The sequence below is a fragment of the Mustela lutreola genome, chromosome 1 (assembly GCF_030435805.1).
Source record: "Mustela lutreola isolate mMusLut2 chromosome 1, mMusLut2.pri, whole genome shotgun sequence".
NCBI lineage: Eukaryota > Metazoa > Chordata > Mammalia > Carnivora > Mustelidae > Mustela > Mustela lutreola.
Window position 1 is genome coordinate 99,162,711 of NC_081290.1, and position 23,648 is coordinate 99,186,358.

General features: G+C 37.0%; 1 protein-coding gene across 2 annotated transcripts in view; it reads right to left on the minus strand.

The window, feature by feature from the left end:
* Positions 1-23,648, minus strand: part of ENPEP (glutamyl aminopeptidase) — an 87,414-nt gene that overhangs the window by 10,454 nt on the left and 53,312 nt on the right. For both annotated transcript variants that reach the window (XM_059170939.1, XM_059170949.1), the window contains exons 12-18: positions 17,049-17,176; positions 16,865-16,920; positions 9,396-9,546; positions 8,443-8,516; positions 8,233-8,337; positions 7,977-8,147; positions 6,005-6,145 (exon numbers count right to left, since the gene is read on the minus strand). In XM_059170939.1, coding sequence (XP_059026922.1) covers positions 6,005-6,145; positions 7,977-8,147; positions 8,233-8,337; positions 8,443-8,516; positions 9,396-9,546; positions 16,865-16,920; positions 17,049-17,176 — 826 coding nt within the window. The remainder of the gene's footprint in view (positions 1-6,004; positions 6,146-7,976; positions 8,148-8,232; positions 8,338-8,442; positions 8,517-9,395; positions 9,547-16,864; positions 16,921-17,048; positions 17,177-23,648) is intronic.

The following is a 23,648-nucleotide window of genomic DNA, read 5'->3' on the forward strand; positions in this document are numbered from 1 at the left end:
TTATCTACATTTCGTATCTTCATTTCCTCTCCACTGATTGGTTAATTAAATTGTTTCAATTTAGGTTCTGTCACCATAGTTCCACTGAAAAACTCTTTCTAGAGTTACTATGCCAGCAAATCTAATGGACGTTTTTCAGTCTTGGATTTACTTAAACCTTAAGTAGCATTTAAGACTATAATTTCCTTGAAACAATCTCCAATTCAGCATTTCAAAAGAAACTCAATGGCATCATAAATAGGAAACTGAATTCATTGTTCTCCTTCTCCTAATCATTTCTACAAATCTAGGCATTATTCTTGTCCCCTCACTTTTATTTCTAATTCACCAAGCTCTAAATGTTCTTACCTCTTCATCTTAATTCTTATATCCAGAGTCCAATCTACCACTATCTTTTTTCTGTGACTGTGCCAATAGCTCTCTAACAGCTTTTCTCAAATTCACTCTGGCCCCCATCTAGGTCTGTGCTTTACCACCAGAGCTTTCTTTTCAAAATAAAATTAGTCATTTCACTTTCTTACTTAAAACCTTTTAGTGACTTTGCACTGTTCTTATAACAACAGCCCAAATCTTAACCTGACCTTGCAAAGGTTGGCCCTTGTCTTTTCTCTTTTCTGATAGAAGGTATTCAGCCAGGAATGTTTCATCTCCTGTTTACCTAAATAACTCCTGCTTTTCCTTTAGAATTCAGCTCAACCATCACTTCCTTAGGGAAGCCCTTAATGTCCAAATGCTCTTGACTTGGCCAGTTTCCCTTTTACACTCTTCCAGTGTGACTAGAACGTCTTCTGTTTGCAGTTATTACAGTTTTAAGTGTACATGCATTTGTGTGATTCCTTAATTAGTATTGGTCTCCATTACCAGATCTTAAACTCCATGAGGACAGAGATCAGGTCTGTTTCTACTATTGTATCTCCAATCCCAAGCACAATGCCTGGTTCATGATAGATGTTATATAATATTTACTGGCTAAAAGGATTATAATTTAAAATGAGATATTAGTTTTTATATACTCAATTAGCAAGGGTATTTCTTTTTTTCTTTCATTTAAATTCTGTTAACAAACAATAACTGTAACTGTTTGTTAACAGAATTTAAATGAAAGAAAAAAAGAAATACCCTTGCTATTTGTTAACAGAATTTAAATGAAAGAAAAAAAGAAATACCCTTGCTAATTGAGGGTATAACTGTATAACTGTATAACTGTTTGTTAACTGTTTGTTAGTTAACAAACAGTTCAGTATTGTTTCAGGTGTAGAATTTCAGTGGTTCATCATTTTATACATAACACCCAGTGCTCATCATAAGAAGTGCCCTCCTTAATACCCATCACTCATCTATCCTATCCATCTCCTAGCTCCCTCTCTCAGCCCTTGGTTTGTTCTCCACAGTTAAGAATCTCTCATGATTTGTTTTCTCCTCTCTCTTTTTCCTTCCTGAATATTCATTGGTTTTGTTACTTAAATTCCACATATGAATGAAATCATATGGTATTTATCTTTCTCTGATTTATTTTGCTTAGCATATTATACTCTAGCTCCACCCAGGTCATTGCAAACAGCAAAATTTCATTCTTTTTGACAGCTAAGTAGTATTCCATTATATATATACACCACCTCTTCTTTATCCATTCAACAGCTGATTGGCTTTTGGGCTCTCTCTGTAGTCTGTTATTATTGATAATGCTGCTATAGACATCAGGGTGCATGTATTCCTTCAAATGTATATTTTTGTATCCTTTGAGTAAATACCTAGTAATGCAATTGCTGGATCATAGGGTAGTTCTATTTTTAGCTTTCTGAGGAACTGTTATACTGTTCTCCAGAGTGGTTGCGCCAGCTTACATTCTCACCAACAGCTCAAGAGAGTTCCCCTTTCTTTGCATCTTGCCAACACCTGTTTTTTCCTGTGTTGTTAGTTTCAGCCATTCTGACAGGTAAGGTGTTATCTCATCATGGTTTTGATTTGTATTTCCTTGATGATGAGTGATGTTGAACACCTTTTCATGTGTGTCTGTTGTCCATCTGTATGTCTTCTTAGAAAAAATGTCTATTCATATCTTCTGCCCATTTCTTAACTGGATTATCTGTTTCTAGAGTGTTGAGTTTGATAAGTTCTTTATAGATTTTGGATATTAGCCCTTCATCAAATGTTATTAAAAATATCCTCTCCCATTCAGTAGACTGCCTTTTAGTTTTGTTGATTGTTTCCTTCACTATGCAGAAGATTTTTATCTTGCTAAGTCCCAATAGTTCATTTTTGCTTTTGTTTCCCTTGTCCCTGGTGACGTGTCTAGTAAGAAACTGCTGTAGCCAAGGCCAAAGAGCTTGTTGCTTGTATTCTTCTCTAGAGTTTTGATGGTTTCCTATCTCACATATGGGTGTTTCATTAGCAAGGATATTTCTAAAGACAGCCCTGAGTATGAGCAAGGGTTGGAAAAATGGTCAAAGTTAACAGTAAATTTTTTTTTTTTTTCTGGGCGGCCATTCTGCAACATTCATCAGACAGTTTGGAACAGTTTTATTATCCAATACACAGAGATTGCTTAAATAAACTAAGATGTATCTACACATTGAAATATGATTGAGCATCAAAAATAACATTGAGGAAGCACCAAAAATAACATTAAAGACATGAAAAGACATCCACAATAAAGGATGATGTGGGGGGAGAAGCAGGTTATAAAACCACATGTATCGTATGATTCCATTTCTATAAATAAAGAGCCATAGAAAAATGTCTCAAGGTAAATAGTAGTGTGAAAAGGGTTATTTCTAGGTAGTGGAATCACAGGTATTTTTTGTATTCCTATTTTTGCTTATCTGTATTTTGTGCAAAAAAAAAAAAAATACCTACCCAGTTTATAATAAGAAAATGGGAGATTTAGAAAAAGAATCACACCAAGTTGCTATAATGATATTCTGTAGATTCAAAGAAAGTCTGTTAATTAGAGGTAAGAAAACAATTTTTCTCAGTGACCGTCTATAATTCTATAATGTTCCTTTTCTGTTTTTCTCATCATGACTACAAATTAAAGGATATTTGAGGGAACTAGCAATGAGTAGATTGGATAAAGACTGAAACTACCTATGTGAATACTAAAAATGTAAGAACAAAAGAGTTTAATCCCAATAAACCAATATCATATAAACTGTAGCATTTAAAGGAAAGTATGTTGTATATTTATATTAATTACTTTTAGAATTAAAATAAGGATTTATCTTAAACATTAAAAAAACATTATATAATAATCATCTTCTTGGACTTAATATTTATGTAAGTATTATTATATTATCCAAAAAAATTATTTCAATGCTCATAAAACTTGTAATTAGATTCTTACTAAACTTTTGTCTATGAGACAGTCTTTAAGTGGTTTCAGTCATGTCCCATTTACTTAATTTTCAACCATAGTCGTAAATTAAAATCAAACCTTAGCACACTACACTGCTGACTTATTGAGCTCATTCACCTTCACAGTTTCATTTGAGACCTTACTGGAATAAACAAAAGCAAAGACTAACTGCAAATGTATCTTTGGAGGGGCGCCTGGGTGGCTTGGTTGGTTGGGCGACCCTTTGGCTCAGGTCATGATCCCGGAGTTCTGGGATGGAGTCCCGCATCAGGCTCCCAACTCCATGGGGAGTCTGCTTCTCTCTCTGACCTTCTCTCCTCTCATGCTCTCTCATCTCTCTCTCTCAAATATAAATAAATAAACATTTTTTTTAAAAAGAAGTATCTTTGGAACTTTTTGATTAAGTCTCGAACTAGAAAGGGCTTTAGTGGTGTGGCCATCAGTTGTCATAAAACAATCACATGACAAAACCATCTACAAAAAAGCAGCTTGTTTATTTTAGGATGACAACAAATTATTTAGGAACCTAGACAGGAAAATCACTCATTCTGAATTCTGGAAAATATTCAGGAATTTGGAAATATTTGTATAAAGCTTGCTCATTTTTGTTTAATTCATCCTATCCAATTTTAGCAGGGAAATTCTATTTATTCAAACTAACCATAATTAATATCAGGTGTTATTTTTGTGTCCAACATGTGGTTGTAGTATAATTTTATGTTTGAGGCTATGTGAAATAATACCTCATGAGAATTAGATCATTAGACTATGAAGAAATATTAAAAGCCTTGGGTGAGGGTTTTGGAACTAGCATTGGAAATAAATATCAATTTATTATTTTTTAAATTCAGGATTACTTCTAATACATTTATTTTAGGGCCAGATGTTTATGACTTCCATGACAAAATAACACCTGTTTTTTCTAGTTATTAATTATTAAGAAGTACAGTAATGAACTAATTTTTTAAATGAAAAATGCCTTATTTGAAATAAATCACACCAGAGCTATTCAAATAAGCCTTGAAAAGTACTTTATACTTAATAAGCAGTAAGGGAATGGCCATTTTATAATGCAAATGGAACATTATTTACTTATCTTTTTACAATAATTCAAAAGTAAGCATTCTTCTTCATCTGCATAGACTTCTTGCATCATGTGCTCAAAAAATGGAAGACTTATGGTCTTTTTGATTAAAACAAAATACTCAGTACTTGTCACTAGGCATATATTAAGCAAATGAAAGGTACTAGCTTGCATGACATGAAGCTTTATCTTCAAGATTTTATTTATTTATTTGTCAGAGAGAGAGGAGCGAGAGTGAGCGCAGGCAGACAGAGTAGCAGGCAGAGGCAGAGGGAGAAGCAGGCTCCCTGCCAAGCAAGGAGCCCGATGTGGGACTCGATCCCAGGACGCCGGGATCATGACCTGGGCCGAAGGCAGCTGCTTAACCAACTGAGCCACCCAGGCGTCCCAAAGCTTTATCTTCAGATAAGAACATGTTCTCAATAGAAAGATTCAGTAATTCTAAGTCATGCATTTCATTGAAACAGTTATAAACAGATGGACAAAGCAACACACACACACACACACACACACACACACGCCAGTCAATTTTTGTAGAGATGGATGAGCAGTTACATGCAATCAATGCAAAAACAGAAAAACCAAGAAAAACCAAAACTTCCTCACAGATAGGCAAAAGCAATGTAGGGTATCTTAGTTGAAATTATAGATACAATCTGGATCTCAGAAGGATGAGAAATGTGCATGAACCTAATGACAGCCTGGTGAATTGTGAAGTAGAAAAGAGAACAGAAAGAAAAGTTATCTTCAGAGTTAGTGTTTCTGATAAGGCAGTCATTATCAATGAGGGAGTGCTGATAGGAAAACAGGAGAGATTAGGAGAGGATAACAGGGCCTGTTCCTCAGTGTGGGAATTACAGACAGTAAAGGTCTTTTTGTCAATGTCTACATGGGATATATAATCTATATTCTATTTTATATTCTGTAAAGAAAGTTTTTAGTGGGAATAACCACTAAATTTAGAGGATTAGGACCAAGAATAGCAACATTTCTTCTAAATGGGGCTGAAGGAATGAGAAATTTGGGAAAGCATCTCTTTAGTTTGATTTGTTCCTCTCTTGTCCTTTCTGTTTCCCATTTTAAAATTGCTATTGCCTAGAGAATGTAGGTCCCTTTAATACCTAAAGTATAATTATCTGGTCAAGGGAGATAAAAGTTTTCATCCATATAAGCTCAGTAAGATAGAAGGCTCCAGTTTGAACCCAAGACCAGAAACTCGCTTAGTTTTCATTAAATCTTGAGAATTAAATACATGCCTGGCGTTATACTAGGTGCTAACACAACAGTTATATTAACCTGTTTTAACCAAACTAAAAATAATGCAATTTAGGCATCTCTCCAGATTTCAGAACTCTGTAGATCAGTTAGAAGAAATAATTTCCAGAAAAGGAATTGGGCCTAAAATTAACTAGTTTATTACTTCCCTGGGAAGGAAAATGCCATGATCCTTTACTTCTAGTAATACGCCATTCTAGATATTATATAGAAAGTACAACAAAGAGAAAAAGAAAGAACTTGTCGATGGTATCAAACAGAGAGAACAAGCCATTATCTGATTATCCCACCTGTCAACTAGATATTCCCAGTTGAGCTGAATCCAATTCCAGGCCATATTCTTCCCATAGCTGTTGTATGAGATATATCGGATAACTGTAAACACGTCCTGAGTTTTAATAAGGTTTGGGTCCTTGAGCAAATCTAAATATCTAAGAAAATACAAACAGAAAAACAATTCAAAATGTTAACTATTGGGCGCTTGGGTGGCTCAGTGGGTTACGCCGCTGCCTTCGGCTCGGGTCATGATCTCAGGGTCCTGGGATCGAGTCCCGCATCGGGCTCTCTGCTTGGCAGGGAGCCTGCTTCCCTTCCTCTCTCTCTGCCTGCCTCTCTGCTTACTTGTGATCTCTCTCTGTCAAATAATTACATAAAATCTTTAAAAAAGAAAAAAAGTTAACTATTAACTTTTTAAAAATTAACTGAATTTATTGTATACAAGCACTTCACCCACTTACCTATTATCCCCTTGAACTTCAAAATTTTAAAAAACCAATAAATTAAGGGAAAGTATTTATACTTTTATTTTCTAAAGAATAACAGTTACATCTTATTTGTTTTTCCCTAAATTGTAAGAAACAACCTTCTAAAGCAATTTATATGGTTAGATTAATTAGCTCTAATTATAGTTTAATGCAAAGAAGTCCAAGATAAATTAAGTGACCAAATTGACAGATTTTTATCAACTGCATGCCATGGCTGTACCTAGAAGGAATATCTTGACATACTCTAGACCATTCAACTTCCAGAAACTGCACTTTAGTGATAGTCCTGAATTTTTGTGTAACTTATCACTCATCCTCTAATTCACAAGAGTCTTGGTAAGACATGTAAGCACTTGCTAATTTTCTCACCAGATAATCAGCACAGTGGCATCAAAATAATGGATCAATATGATATTTTATGGAATGGCAAAATGATCAAGTTCTTGATAGATTATTTTAGAGCCAAGAGCAGAAGAATGGACATCTACCCTAATGCAAGATGGTGAAGGAGTATTGCTGGCTTTGTTTCTGGTAATCCTTACAAATTGGCTATTGCATCATAATTTCCTATTTATATTCTGCCTTGTTCATGACCTATATGTTTCTCAAGGATAGATATCATGCCTTATTCATTTTTCTTCCCACAATTTATATACCTACACATAGAAAGGACATCCTATATGTTGGTTAAGTCAATGCAGTAAATAACTCAGAAACCATAACTAGGCAACAAATGAATTAGGGCAGATGCTAGTTGATTTGGGGCATGTGTGTAGGCAGAAGATTCATAGATGTGCTTCAAGCAGTCTTTCTGAGTGGGAATATAAATATATTTTTTGTGTATGTGTGCATATTGTGGCACATACTCCTTCTCTGATGACAGAAACCAGTTTGTTCTGGGTTTTGGATCAAGGTCTCCTTGATCCTAGGGAAGTAGGTAGGCTCCTACCCCAGCCTCAGAGTATGATGATGGCCCAAATCAGTCAAAGGAATTCAAGTTCATCCTCTCTGGCAAATGACCAAGAGGTAGACCTAGAGTATAACCCAGAATGATCAGGTGTGATTCAGTTCTGGTTATGAGGGGAAGCGAAAATAACTCACCTTAAGCATAAAAGACAAAGCCTTATGAGAAGGAACTCCTTTGTCCTTGCTCTTCTTTCACTAAACATATTTGTGTGAAGACAAACTGTTTGGAGCTCTAGAGGTTATGAGACATCCAACATGTTGAGGATGACAGAAAGAAAAACGCCCCAGGTCCTGAATCACAATGTTGAACCACTGCTCACAACTAGAAACTGCGGACTCCCAGAGTGTTTTCATGTGAGATTACATTTCTTTATTCCACTCTTACATGGATATTTTGTTTCTTGCTGGGAAAATAAGTTTTAATAGATGTTCTTGAAAACGTATCCTACTTTAATTCACATCTTAAAGTGACCATGACACATAAACCATCAAATGCCACTCATATGAATGAAAAAAAAAAAAAAAAACTTACCTTGACAAAAGAGTAACATTCTTCACTGATGCTAATCCGTACAACAGTTTTTCTTTTTCCTGAGCTAATGAAGTTTTCTGGTATTGATCAAGAGTGTAGTTCCATGAAGTCTCATTGCCAGAGTTCTGCATTCCATACCGATATACCAGAAGCCTGAGATTTACAGGAAGCCTAGAAGAAGAAACAACGTTTCAGAGATTTTTATTCTTCATTTCTAAATTTGAGGTCCTCTAGAAATGAGCACATAAACAGTCACCTTACAGTCCCACTTAGCCACTGCTGAAATAATTGGGTAGCATTGTCCAGGGCTTCTTGATCTCCCATTTTGCACGCAAACCCTAACACGGAGGCACGGAGCAACCTTAAAAACAAACACAAAGCGGGGGCTGTGAGCACTTTTTAACATGTTTTAACACATACAAACAAATATTAAATGAAAATTAGTTTTAAAAATGTAAGAAATAACTTTTTAATGTGGCCTCCGTCGTCCTTCCATCCCAGAAGATCTGCAATGGGCTTCACTTGACTTTGAAAGTATTTCTGAAATTAAAGCACCATGTACAATGAGTAATAATTTACTATTTATCAACAGTTCCTCATTTATTATAATCTATAGCCCCCTGTTGTAATCTTCTTCCCTACTAGTTCAGAGAACTTTGGGCCTCTCCTTAGGAAAGAGATGTTTTCAGTTCTTACAACATGGAAAATTTGCTTCAGTTCTGAAGATAAGAACATCCTGGATCATTCTCTAATGTTTTAAAAAATTTGGGGTAAGCTCCTTTTAACCTCTACTTTTTAGTTAACATTTGTAAGAAATGGAGTAATGCCTGACATACTTATTGTGCTAAGAAGATTAATCAAGTATTGATGAAATAAAAATACTGATAACTAATATATATATGCCACCTTTGGGTTTACAAAGGGTGTTTATTTTATATGACCTATACTATCTCTATTGCCGTAGGCAAGGATGGACCGACATTCCTATTGTATGAAGGAAATGAAGACCACAAATATTAAATCGTTTGTCCAGTTATTGTCCAGGAATAAGGAAACAAAATGTTATATATTAGTAAGAATAAATTCATTTTAACATAGATAAATCCATTGAAAATAGGATCTAATTAGTATTTTATCTATTGTAACAAGAGAATATATTGTACTATATTCTTTCTAACACTAAAATATATCGTAAAGTGGTATACTGAACCAGAAATACTGGCACATTTCAAGTTGGAAAAAAAAAGAAATAGTATCTTTTTGGTTGGACTAGTTGTGTCATTGTACTTTCTTTTAATTTCACTTGGCACATGGATATGCTCTTGCTCTTGTATCTCTCAGAAGTTCCTTGACTCAGAAATCTCCTTATTCTGCTCACTGCTATAAATTTACTGTCATAAGATATAGCATTAATATTACCTCAATCACAGGATATAGCTCTTTATCATCTTCAAACATGCTAATAATATAGGTTACAGCTGAAATTGCTCTCTGCCATGGTAAAAAGTCTTCTTCCATTCTGAGATACTTGGTCAGGTTTAGAGCCATCTTATAATCTAGAAGTTGAGCTCTAAGGAAGAGAAAAAAAAACATTAATTAAAAACTATAGACTAAAAACAAAACAAATCAACCATACACTAGTACTCATTTGACTAAAAGTACTAATATGGAAATCATAGAATTCAATGTTAATGAGAATCCTTCTATTAAGCAGTTAAGAAAATGCATTTATTTGGGGGGACACAATCAAAGAAGTTTGTTCACAATAATATCTTAGTGCTTTCATATATTCAATAGTAAAGAGGAAGACAGAACATTAAAAAGTACATTTGAAAAATTGCTGAGGAGAAATTCTGGATAAAACTAAAGCCATTTAGCTATAGTTAATATTGATGGATAGACACAAGCCGATTATAATGTACAAATGTGGGGCACCTGGATGGCTCAGTGGGTTAGGTGTCTGACTCTTGATTTTGGCTCAGGTCATGATCTCAGTGTTGTAGGATCAAGCCCCACATTGGGCTCCAGGCTGAGCAAGGAGTCTACTTGAGATTCTCTCTAAATATATAAATAAATAAATCTTTAAAAAATACTTTATAAGAGGGCCACCTGGGTGGCTCAGTGGGTTAAGCCTCTGCCTTCAGCTCAGGTCATGATCTCAGGGTCCTGGGATTGAGCCTTGCATCAGGCGGGGAGCCTGCTTCCTCCTCTCTCTGCCTGCCTCTCTGCCTACCTGTGATCTCTCTCTTTGTCAAATAAATAAATAAAATCTTTTAAAAAATACTTTATAAGAAAATAATATATATAAATTTCCCATGATAAATATATCTTATTAAAATGACTTACCTTTGATATGAAAAGGAGACATAACAATACTCATGAATTATGAATGCATAAAACATTCCAGTTGAACTAGTTTTTCCCCTTAAAACATTTCCTTTTTCATACTTTCTCCCAATATTGACAAAAAAAATGGATTTTGTTCCTTCACAAAATTTGAAGTTTCTATTGACACTTCAAAGTTTAAAGAATCCAATTTCTTCCTCCTTAAAAGGGATTCCAGAACCTTTTGAAATACTGTTCTCAGAAACCTGTTATGTCTCAAATTTTAGCCTAGGTTTAAAAAAAAACCTGAGATGGGAATTCTGCCTTTTCAAACCCACATTTTGAAAGTTTAAATTAAAGAATAAATTTTGAATTTTTGAATTGGTTATACTGATGCATTGAATGCTACTATGTTTGAAAGTATTTTGTGAATGAAGAATGAATTATATCTTGATTTCTCCCCAAGAGTTTGATTAGAGGTTGAACTAGTAGTATTGGACAGATAGATAAGAATGAGAATTTTGACATCGTTTGATTTTTACTAATGAGATATGATACAGTGCTTGTTTTCAGTGAAGAAAGCTGACTTCTTCTATTTTCTCAGGTCCTGATCTTATTTAGAAAGAATTATATTTAGTAGCATGCAGCCTCCCTTAATAAAAGCTCTATTAAATAATATTAAGAAGTGGAATGTTTTCTTGAGAATGTTTGTTAAGGAAGAAAAATTATAAAATTTTGTGTTGATATTTGAGACTTGAGAATTTTCTAATTTTAGTGATTCCCTGGTGGATAGAACGTTAACTATGTCCAGCTGATGATTTTAAGGTGTTTATGACGAATAATTGTTGTTCTCAGGATCAATTTAGCAAAGAGAATAATGAAAGTTTAGGAAGAATGAGCATTTGGTCAGAAACCAGGTGGTCTGTACATTTCAGGTAGGTGAAAAGATTAAAGGGAATGGGTCTTGGTTACCAGGGCCAGAAGAACTAGCTAATTAGGTAGCAGAAGTAGTAGTAAGAAGGGAATCCAGTTATCCAAAAATCAGAGATTCTGAGGAAATACTGTGTATTCAAATATTGAAAATCAATATCCTATCCTATTGTCTTATTTTTCCAGCAGGCTTGATAACTATACAACAGTTCCATTTTGGTATCTCTTGTTTTCTTTAAGTCTGAGTCATATGGTCAGAACATCAGACTGGGAGTGATTTTTTGCTGGTTATTACAAGGATAAAATTTGAGAGTTTAGCTGAGATATTTTTCATTTCCCACAAATAATGTTACTCTGTAGCTCCTACTGGTCGTATTTGATTCTCCAGAAGAAGAGCAGTATCATTTAGAACTATGATTCTCAAAGTGGAGCATCTATCAACAACACCTGGAAAGTTCATTAAATCACATATTCTGGCCCCTCCCCATCCCCCCACCCAGAGTTTCTGATTTAGCAGTTTTGGAATAGGGCCAAAGAATTTGCATTTCTCATAAGCTCCCTGGGCAGTGTTGATACTGGTGGGACCCCATGTGAAGACCTGGTTTTGAGAACAAAGACATCTATAGTGCCCTTCTCAGATCCGCTTACAGTGCTTGGTTGGCTCACAGCTGCCACCCTCTTCAGAGAAGAGCACTTGGCCAAATATATCCATCTTGCCTAAGAGGGAATGCAATACCTCACCCCAGGCCATTAATTCTCTGATTCAGGAAGGCAACAAGCCAGCCTGCTTCCTTCAAGTTAGACCCACTTTATAGCATAATTCATAGTTTTCTAGTGGAATCTGGCAAAGCTAGACTCCATTTGAGACCATATCATGGCTCAGCTTTTTATCCCCACCCCACCCTCTTTTTCATACTCCCTATCTCATGAGAGCACTCTCTCAATAACCTACATGTACATGAACCTTTTCATATACTGCTTCTAGGGAGCTCAATCTAAGACAGCATTCTTAAGCAACTTTGAGTCTCAAACTCCATTTGTTAAATCCACAGGCATACAGCAGTTCTGAAAGCCAGATATGATAAGAATTTTATTTTATTTTATTTTACTTTAAAGATTTTTGAGGGGTGCCTGGGTGGCTAAGTTGTTTAAGCATCTGATTTTAGCTCAAGTCACGATCCCAGGGTTCTGGGATCGAGTCCCATGTCAGGCTCCCTGCTCAGTGGGAAGTCTGCTTTTCCCCTTCTTTCTGCCCCTCTCCCTTGCTTGTGCTCTTTCTTTCCCTCTCTCTCTCTCTCTCTCTCAAATGAATGAATAAAATCTTTAAAAAAAATTTTTTTTATTTGAGAGAGTGAGTGAGAGAGAGAGAGAGCTGGAGTGGGAAGAGGGAGAGAGAGAAGCAGAATCCCCATTGAGCAGGGAGCCTGATGCGGGGCTCAATCCCAGGACTCTGATCATGACCTGAGCCAAAGACAGATGCTTAACCAACTAAGTCATCCAGGCATCTCAATAATTTTCATTATTTAAAAATCTTCTATCAATCTAGTAAAAGCCCAGCCTGAGGGACTCAAATAATAGAACTGTCCTATCATCTGGAGAAGTTAGAGGCTCTAAGTTAAAGACAGCTCCCACCAGACTTGATGGATAAAAGGACAAATGGGTCTAATGAGAGAATTCTTGCCCTCCTATCTTGGGCTGAGACACCCAGGAAGTTTGGGAGAATCGTATAACTATCGTATAAACCAGGCTTCCCTGGGTGTGACCTGGAAGTACATTCCAGTCCTCAGAGAAGCTGACTTAAGCATAGTGTCTTATCAAACATCGCTCTTCACTGGGACATTAGAAATGGTTTGGAGAAGTGTCTAGGTTGATGCAGCTGACCCCATGTGCTCGTTTCCCAGCAGAGTCTTTGGTGGTGTGGAGAATTTCAAAAAATCCCCATTGTGTCTGATTTCTCAGTGTTCACTTGCCAATTAAATTCATATTTCTGGCTCATAATAGTCTTTTTGCAAAGAACTGGGTCCTTTTGGAGTCTTTCTGATTACCCTACTTTTCCTTTCTCTAAAAGGCAGCATAAGGATGGGGATGGGGGTGCAGGTAGGAGGGTGAAGTTGCTTATCCAGTTCTGTGTTGTGCTCTGGTTACCTCTACAAACACCTGTAAAAACCAGTAAGACCAGTGACCCTAGAGGTCTGTAATCTTGGTGTGGCTGATATTCACTTGGTGGCCTTTATTTGCTAACTTGGTTCTCACCTCAGATATCATTGGAGCCTCTGCTGTGTGAGGCGGGGCTAAAATTCTGCTTGGATCATTAGCTTAGGTGGCCTTTTAAGCTATCCTTTCCTCATCTAGAGACTCCTGCTCCCACCCACGGACCTGTTAGCTAGTGCTCTCTGCTTTGCCTTATGTTATTCCTCGCGCCTCTCCTGGCTTTACCACACAGTGGGCTACAAGAGCACAATCCAAGCTATTGAAAAGGAAAACCCTACTGTAACTGGTGGACAAAAAAGGATTCTTTCTGTCTCTGTTTTGGCAAGGCCCTTTGCTAACCCCCAAACGAGGCTTGTTGGTCTGAGCCCCAAAGATGCAGACCCACCAAAATAGAACTAACATGGTCAGGAGAGATTTTTGTGACCCTTAGTTGATAACCCATCACCAGCCTATTAAAGACGTTGGAGAAGCTAGGGGCAGAAGGAGACATTTTAACAGAGGGCTTCAGGGGATCACGGTCAGGGTGCTGGGAATGCTCTTCTCCCACGGGGGAGAGGAGGATACAGGAGGCTTTTCACCTCACTTCAAGCCTAAGAAAAGGGGTTGTAGTGAAAACACTGGAAGAGTTTTACCTGTGTATCATGGAGTTTGGAGACACAGTGGCCTGGTGTCTGATACCCTGAGAAATCTAAAGGATAAGAAACTACGGGTGACTATGGCTCTAACTTCAGAGTAAAGAGATAAGACTGTGTGGGCTGGCCCAGACATTGTTGGGGGAAAAGATATATGAACACTTCTTTTGGACCAGATGTGGTTCAGAGGTTTTCACTCACCCACCTCAAGGAACTGCAAGAGAAAGTTCTTAGCAATCAAAATGAGTATGGATGGCAAGTACTCCAAGAAAACATCACATAGAAAAGTCAATATTAAACATCTTCAAAGTCCAGAGAGGACCAAATGTAGACAGCATGTCAGGATCTTTCCTTCCCTTCACCTGCTCTCCTTCCCTGCTCTCCTGGCCTTAGCCCTGGAGGAGTCAGAGGCAGCCTGGCAAGTGAGGAGCAGAAGTTCCGTGCAACAAGATGGTGAAGACGTCAAGCACTTTGTTCCCACTGCAGGTGGCTGGCCTGACACCAGTCTGAGCTGGGGACAGGGAGGAACTTTAAATGCAGTTGGTAACTCCGATGGTTTTACGGGACTGGGCTCACACTCAAACTGAGCCTGTCTGGAGGACTCGAAGTGGCTGGGAGAATTTTTATTCCTTGTCTTGAGCAAATGTGCCTATCTGGATATTCATCTGGGGCAGTAAGAGTACTAGCTCCTCAAATCTGGGGACAAGGGAATCAAGAAAATGTTTATATTTAGATGTGCTCTTTTACTCTGCTTAAGAAACATGATAGTTAACATTTCTTTTTGAACACCCAAGTGGTACTGTATAAATTCTTATCCTACCACAGGCGCTTACCTGTTCAACTACATGTTTCTCCTTTTTTCTCCCTAAAGCTTCTGAGTGAACTGCACTTAGCTGTAGCCAACACCGGTGGACTTGACTTCTCTGAGTCCTGTTTCCCTCATGTGTTACAGAAGGAAATTGGGTGATAACTAAATAGCTCTGCTGATAGCTCAGGTATTTTCCAGATCGGTTGCTGTGTGATTCTACATATTTTTTGGTTTTCAAGGGAGTCTCACATTCTTCACTTCCATATCCAAAATTTTATGGGGGCTATGGCCAAGGAGCTGAGCAAATGCAAGAAAATCTTTCAATTGTGCGAATTATTTGCTTTATACGCAGTACCCAAGAGAGACCTGTTCAAAAGGCTTTCATTTCTTAAACCAAGAAGAACTGTCTGCATTGTGTTGTGATGGGAATTAAATTATAAAGATTTTGTAGTTCTGTGTAATTTCTAAGAGCCAAGATGCCAAGCTTTGGAAAAGGTCATGATGCGTTTCTAGGAGAGTTTGCCCTCTAAAGAATTCTTAATTGTTCTATTGTATTTTAAAATGTTGATTATCTTCTTTTACCACTTAAGTTCCCAGGCCTCTGCAGTGTCTGGTACAGTCAAGTGGTATACTTTATAAAGCACTTGCTATGGGCCAGACATTATTTGGGGTGCTTTATGTGCATTATTTCATTTGTTTCTTACAAAAGAAATTTTATAAGGTCTTATAATTTTATAAGTCTTATAAAGTCATCTCCATTTTACTCATAAGGAAATCGAGTCAGAGATTGGTTAAGAAATTTACTCAGGTTATACAGAACCAAGATCTGAATTGTTTCAGAGCCTGTTTTGTAACCCTATCCATTCCTTCCTTAAAAAATGTCAAGAAGGTTTTCTGACTTCCAGTATCTCATCTAGGAAGTCTGTAGTAAATAGTTCTCCCATGCCTTTAGTGCTGGTATACTATCTTTTGGACATGTGTTCGGCTCATATTTAATGAGCTTCTGTCATGGGCCAGTCACAGTTAGGAACTGGGAATAAAATGCACAGGAACACGATCTGGGTGCCTACCCTCACATAACTGACGGTTTGGTAGGTAAGATAGACAGTTAATAAGAAATGACAGCATAACATTATGGCTAAACACAAGGGCCCGCAAAAGGGACACCCAATCCAAAGAAAGGGGCGTGAAGGCTTTTTGAAGAAGTAGCAGCTCATTCTCAGTACACTGCATGTATCTAGGAGGAGGCTACTACAAAGCCAGAAAAACCTACTGTTTGTGTCCCTAGCTCCTATAGAAGTACCAGAAATTCAACAAAAATCTGTTGAATTAGTGGTGTCAGACTACTTAAAAACAAACAAAAAAAAACAACCCCCAAAATCTCAAAGATAGTATGGTTACTACTCCTTCATTCCCCTAATCAATGTTGATTTTTTTTTTTTCTAAGTGTAGGTCACCTTCAGGCCATGAAAACAAAACAAAAAAAAAATCCAGTTTCTTAGGCGGTACCTTAATTCTGATCAATCCTAGAGTACCATGTCTCATTCTTCTTACCCTGATGGCCTGAACAAGAATTGACAACTCTAGCCATAAACTCATACAGTGGGCTTAGGCTCATAGAAGTAAGTTAGTGAAACACATTGTTGTTTCATTAAATCGAATTATGAAGGTGCACTTCTGAACATTTGCAAATGTCACTCCTAATTAGCTCAAGGACTTTGATACAGATGAACCCTGCTCAAAGTCAGTATGGTAGGTGAGCTTTTGTGTGTCTGCTAACAGCAAATTGCAGTAGTTTGGCTATGATGTTTATGCGAGTTTTATAAAAAAGAGAGTTAAGGAAGACAATAATGTTATAAATAGTGACTTTGGCTATTTTAAACTATAATTAATACTTAAACTTTATGGCAATTCATCAAGAAAATAGATTTATGAAAAAATCCACAGTATTTTAAATAGCCCAATCTCATTCCAAAACTCACCTTGCCAAGGCAAAAGCATCGTCAATAAGACTTGCACGGTCAGCAGAAGAAAAGTCCTGAAAAGAAGAAGAAAAAGAGGTAAGTAGCACAATTCCTAAACCAAAGCATGTTGAGAAAGTTAATATCATGAAGATTCTGTTCTTAGAGCAAAAATAAAACAATTCATGACTACTGCTAGTCTTACCGTGTGGTTGCTGGAGAGATGGGTAGCTATCCCTTCCCAAGTTGGTACTTCATAATTTACACGATAAAACCCAATATGATCTGGGTTTATTTTGAGAAAAGCATTTCCAGCAGGATTCAAAGTGATTCCTGTGGTAGTAAATAAACACTAATGAGAAACATGTTTGCATATACTGTAAACACAGAGAAATTAGGCCCAGAGGGTCAGAAGAAAAGAAAAGAAAATAAATATCAACTGAAGGAGTCAAGTTTGATTTGGATCCAAAGCCCCAAAGCCTAATTCTTATTTAGTTGCCTAATTTTAGAATGTCACTGTAGCACATGAGCTGAAGAAGAATAACCAATGTAAATAAGTGTCCTGTGATTTGTGACTTATACTCCTTACTGGTAGAAGCTTGCCAAATGAGTGAAATAATTCTGTGCTTTTCAATCCTCCAACAGAAGAAAACAATGCCAAAAGACAAAGAGGTCCTTGCTTTTGGGGGTAGTCCATACAATGCTAACCATGATGGATTAATTACACAAAGAGTACTCATTGGGCAGCCTGGGGAGGGGATAAAAATGTAAACATCTAAAAGAATACTTTATTAAAATCAACATTCAAATTGATGGCATTGCCTATTGCCTAGCAAAATAATGATTTGAGATCAGTAATGCTTTTAAAATGTCAAGAAGGCCTGCAGTGGAACTGAAATCCAAATACAGCATTCTCGATTTTGTAATCCGTGTCATACTGGCTCTTCTCATTTTATTTATCTTTGTGAAGTCTTCTCTTTCCTTATTTCAATTGATTACATCAATGCTTTTCATCAAAGGATTTGCCAAATTAACTCTCTTTCTAAAGTAGCACCCAGTATTTACACAGGGCTCTAGCATATAGATTTGTAGAGGCTCAACATTGAAGGAACAGAGACTTATGTTGTTTTTTTTTTTAAAGATTTTATTTATTTATTTCACAGAGAGTGATCACAAGTAGATCACAAGTAGACAGAGAGGCAGAGAGGCAGGCAGAGAGAGAGAGAGAGAAGCAGGCTCCCTGCTGAGCAGAGAACCTGATGTGGGACTCGATCCCAGGACCCCGAGATCATGACCCGAGCCGAAGGCAGCGGCTTAACCCACTGAGCCACCCAGGCACTTATGTTTGAGGTTAAAAAAAAATTCACGTAAAATAGTAACTGTGCTCTGACATGACCAGTTTTCATTAGTTAGCATTGTTTCTGTACTTTTTAATTCATACACTCTTTTGTTTGCAAGGACAATATACACTTTAAATAATTGTGCAGGAATACTGCATCTATTGAGAAATTTCAAATAGTTTAATGTAGTGGTGCTGTAAAGATGAGATCCTGGAAAATGGAAGATGAGGCTCGAAATAGAGTCTAGAGCTCTGGAGTACAAGAACCACGTGCCATGAGAAGGAATCCGTCTCCTGAAAGATGGTCAGATAGAAAAGATCTTTAAGCAGGGAAATAACATGCTCAGTGTGCTTTCTAGAGAGATAATTTTGATGGTGGTACGAGAGATATATTGGAAGGAGATTTTAAAGTCTCCCATAATCATCCAAGGCAAGAGGGAAGAAGGGCTTACTCCAATGTGGGGGTAATGAAAAAAAGAAAAAAGGTGATGTTTTCAAGACACATCACGGGTAAAATCGACAGTTGGCTTTCTTACTTGAGTGGACGGTCAGAGGAGGGGGAAATGGCTCGGATGATCGGATAAGTAATGATGCTGCCATTACAGAATAGAGGCAGATGAGTTAGTTTGGGAGGGAAGAAGATTTAAACTTTGGAAGTGTTCACAAGGTTTGGAAGACATCCAGAACACAGTAGTTTTTCATAATATATGAGTAAGCTCTCCAACAAGACAATACCTTTTTTTTTTTTTTTTTTTTTTAGGAATGTTCAGAGTAGGTGCTTGACAAATTATAAACCTTTACCTCATTCACGCAGTACTTATCTTTCTTTGTCATTCTCCCATGGACAAGTTGTTGAAAGGAAGCTAATCTTTTGGCAACTATGCGCTTTGAATGTTTGTATCTGGAGGAGAGCCTCTTGCTAAGCACAGACCCATACGTTAATAAGAAAAAGAGCATGAACTTTTGAGTCTGACAGATCTAGGACAAAACCCTCGCTCTGTGACTAACTAGCTGTGTGATCTTGGCCAAATCACTTGACCTCTCTCTGTCCCTGTTCACCATAAGGGAAATAGGGATAAAAATCCCTCACAGGGCTGTTGTGAAGATTAAATAAGATAACATCGGTAAAGTGTTGGTCACACAGTTATTTGTCCAACAGATGGTAGCTATCCTCATTATTATGAAAGGGGATATGCCGCAGTTCTATAAATAGTGAGGCGAATATAAATAACATTGAGAAGTTCCTGGCAATCCATCTAAATACTGCAGTATTTCAGTGTGCTTTATATATACCTAGTTAAGCCTGTCTAGAGTTACTGTGATTTTTCTCACTTTATAGATGAGGAAGCTGAGATCCAGGAAGTCAGTAATTATGGACTTTCCAAGTTCATGCTACTTTCCCAACAGTTGTTAACAGCAACATACTGTTGGGTTGTTTAGCTACACAGTGAGGGACATAGGACAAGAACACTGGTGCCCACTCCTGGCAGCACATGGGAGTCCGCGCGTATTAGGTTTCCTTTCATTGCTCCACTTACTATTGTTTCTCTAATCATAATGGTCCTATGTGTTCTTTACAGTTCCAAATATGTATTTGGAAAATACAAAAAAGTATAATGAAGAATAAAAAAATTATGATTATGACACACTGAAAGCTCAGGTGATGGTTAGCTTTTTTTAGCAATAAAGTATTTTTGGGGTGAGGTACGTCTATTGTTTATTAGACATCATCGCACACTTAACAGACTATAGTATAGAGTAAACATAATTTTTACACTATGCACTGGGGAGCCAAAAAATTCTTTGACTTACTTTATTGCCATATTCACTCTGTTGTGGTAGCCTAGAAGCAAACCCACAGTATCTCTTTGGTATGCCTGTATTCTGTTTTATATAAATAATCATTAAAAAACTTTAGACAACTAGACAGCTCTTGTGATAGCTTGATAATTCTAGAGAAAGAAGTATTTTTCTTTAGTGATGTAGATGCTTTGTTGCGTTGATCCTTTAAGCAAGTTATTTTTCAGTTTAAAATTAGTTTATATCTTATTAAGTTTTATGAATCATTTGCTAACAAAACAGTTGAAAAATACAAGAGTAGTATTTTTTTTTTTTTTTACCAATGACACACTCTTTGTACTTGGGGAGCTAAAAATTTCTAGTAGGTTGCACTATCAGAATTTAGGATCAAGGAAGAAAATTTTAATCTCTAAAAATAAGTCTGACATGATCTATTGTAAAATGAATTGATTATACATTTGTGATAATGTTTTCAACAAATTATTTAAGGAACTATTTAAGAAATAGTAATCATTATGTTAGTAACAATTACAGAGTCCCTCCTAAGTATCAGCAAGTTGCCTAGAGAATTTCCCTAAAAAGAAAGGTATTGATAAACAGGAATCTGGAAAAATGCAACCTGGCTACCTGGTGATGGTTTTGGTGATTGGGAAGAAATAATTGCAAAGAAGAGTTTAGATAGTGAAGGTCTGTTAGAGTGTCTCAGTCTGCAGAGGGAAGGGGATGCACAGTTGAGCTCGTACATGTATTCCAGATTTTTTAACAGATTTCCTCCTGTAGAGAACAATGTATGTGTTAGTTATTTACTGCACTATTCTCTCTTCCTCCCTGGGTATATAGCTAGACTATATTTATTAGCCTCCCTTGCAGTTAGGTAGCAACATGGGATTGACAACTGGACACAAAGTGTGGGCAGAAGTAATAGATGCACTTCTCGACCTGCACCCTTCTTTATCTTCCCCTGTCTTCTGGTCAGATGCAAAGATCCAGCAGAGGAATTTGAGGTCTAGGAAGCACTGGAGCCATAAGAAGGAGGAAGACAGGATTTCTAAGTTACTATTTGGCAGTGAACTACCTGGGAAAGATGGCAGGTCAGGAATACCTCCATTGGACTTTTGCATGAATGAAAAACTTTCATTACATCAAAATAGCCTCTAAATGCAATAATTAGACTCCCCTGGTTATTGCAGTATATGAAGCTATCACAGCTTGATGAAATCTCTGAAATAATGGATCTACCTTAACTGTCTCTTTACTCTTATTAAGTAAACTTTCTTCCTGGAAGGAGATACCTAATTAGCTGACATGAGTATTCTGGTTCACCTTGGCCAGTATATTTTTATTTATATAAATTAACAAATTAGCATTCTTATATGTTTGCTTTGTGTGAATAAATCTTCCAAGCCTTGGTTGACCAGGGCTGAATTGATGAAACTGAGCTTCTGAATCTGCAAAACTGAATTCATAATGATCCAATCAAAATTCAAACATCCCATGAGGCTCAGCTTGAAAGAATGAAGAAAGTCTCTCTTTCTCTTTGTTATTAAATTAAAAAACATATGCCCATAATTATTTTGACATGAAACATTTAAATATAACTACCATGAGATTCTAGTAATATTCTATTTATGTGTAGTCAGAATTTGGTTATCTAAATCATCCAGAATGTATCCTTAGATCTGCAAGAGTCATCGAAAGTCTATACAATTTCCTATGGCCTAGGCCTTCTCCTAGACCCTATACATTTAAGAATATCTATTTTAAAATACTGTGTTTTAGTAAGATTAGTTATCTGACATCACGTGATAACCTTCAAGTCTTCTAAATGTTAGAAAGCCACAGATTAAAAAGCAAAAAAGGCTATATACTACTAAATGTAAATACACTGATAAAGAACAGCTGGTACTAAAGATAGAGGCACAATTAAAGTATCTAAGACATTCTCCAACAGCACCTCAGTCTGTGGGCAAACAAGCCTCCATTAAGCAAGGACTTACTAAACTCTTAGTAAGTCTTAAGATGTGCACAGAACCTGACCTGCCATCAAGGAGTATGATGTAAAGGTCATATCTCCAAGGAGTTTGTCATTTACTTAAAAAAGAAAAGAGAGAGCAAATGAAGATTAAATAACTATGTGATACTCAAAATATAAAGTAGTAATACTAGGAATAAAGTAGGATTGATTAAGCCAATAGCACAAAATATACTGTAAACAGTGAGAAGAGAGATGACACAGGGCAGGCTGGAATAGCCGGAGAAGGAAGGGTCTGTGATAGAGATCCTCTTCTTTTGTTCTAAATGACATGTTTAATTTTTTTAATGTTTAAAACATCATGTGCAACACAAATGTAAAGAAACGGCCTTGGGGGAAGTCCCAACATTGCCTGGGAAATTTCTGACTGATGAATCATCAAAGAAACCAAGAAGAGGGAGGTAGGGCTGGTAACCTGAGCTGACTGCCCATTCAGTGCACTTGGGATGTGTTTGTCATCTGTGCTCTGAGCTGAGAGCTGAAGATGTCCCCAGACAGGAAACAGGAACTTATTGCATAGCCTAAAAATGGAGCAGGCACTTTGAAGTAGGAAGAGATGTCTAGTTTGCTTCTGGCTCAGTGAGCCGTCATGATTCTGAAGTTTCAGATAAAGACAGGTCTGTCATCAAAACTCTGTGAACATTGCAGCCTCTTCATTCTTTCACTCATTCATTCAATAAACAATTACTGGGTAACAGCTGACGACATAGAACCACCACAACCAAAATAAATAAGCTCCATTTCCTTAAGAAATATTCTATGTGGGAGGGGAAAGACAACTAAGCCCATAGTTAGAGCCAAAAAAATGTGTTCAATATAAAGACAAAGGGATGCAGTTGCTGGCAGAGCCTTCTGCCCTCACTTTCCTACTAGTATTCTCTGTCCAGAACAGAGTTCTTAACCACACCTGGTCAAGCCGATCATCCATTTAAATACTACCTTTTCCCTCTAGCCCTCAGCCTAGACATGCTTTTCTTTATTAACCTTTCCTGAACCCCTGAATCTGGGCTGGTCTTTCTTCAGCGAGCCCTCTTGGCTCTTAGCATACCAGGCACTCATGACTCTCATTTGCCTACTGACTTGTCCGTCTGTGCCCTCACTAGACAGTAAGTACCAAGAGGGTAAGGGATTTTTTTCTCCCTCAGCATTATCTCCATGTCTACCCCTGTGTCTGGCTCTTGGGAAGAAGTTAGCTCTTGGTAAATACTTCCCTGAAAGAACTAATTAACTGATTGATTGACTGATTGATTAATAAGGATTAAATTTATTATTCAAATATTCCCTCTTATAAGTACCTAACAGCAAAAGTGAACCAAAAAACCTACTGAATTCACAGAAAAATCTGTACAGAAATGTTTATAGCACCATTAACAGCCAAAAAGTAGAAATAATCCAAATGCTCATCAACTGATAAATAGATGAATGGGAGGTGGAAATCGATATGATATAAGTATAATTTATCAGTAAAAAGGAAAGAAGTACCGATACATGCCACCACATGGACGAACCTTGAAAACATTACCCTAAGTGAAAGAAAACACTCATAAAGTACCACACATATCATTCTAATTATATGAAATGTCCCAAATAGGCAAATGTATGCAGACAGAAAGTAGCAGCTGCTTAAGGCTGGG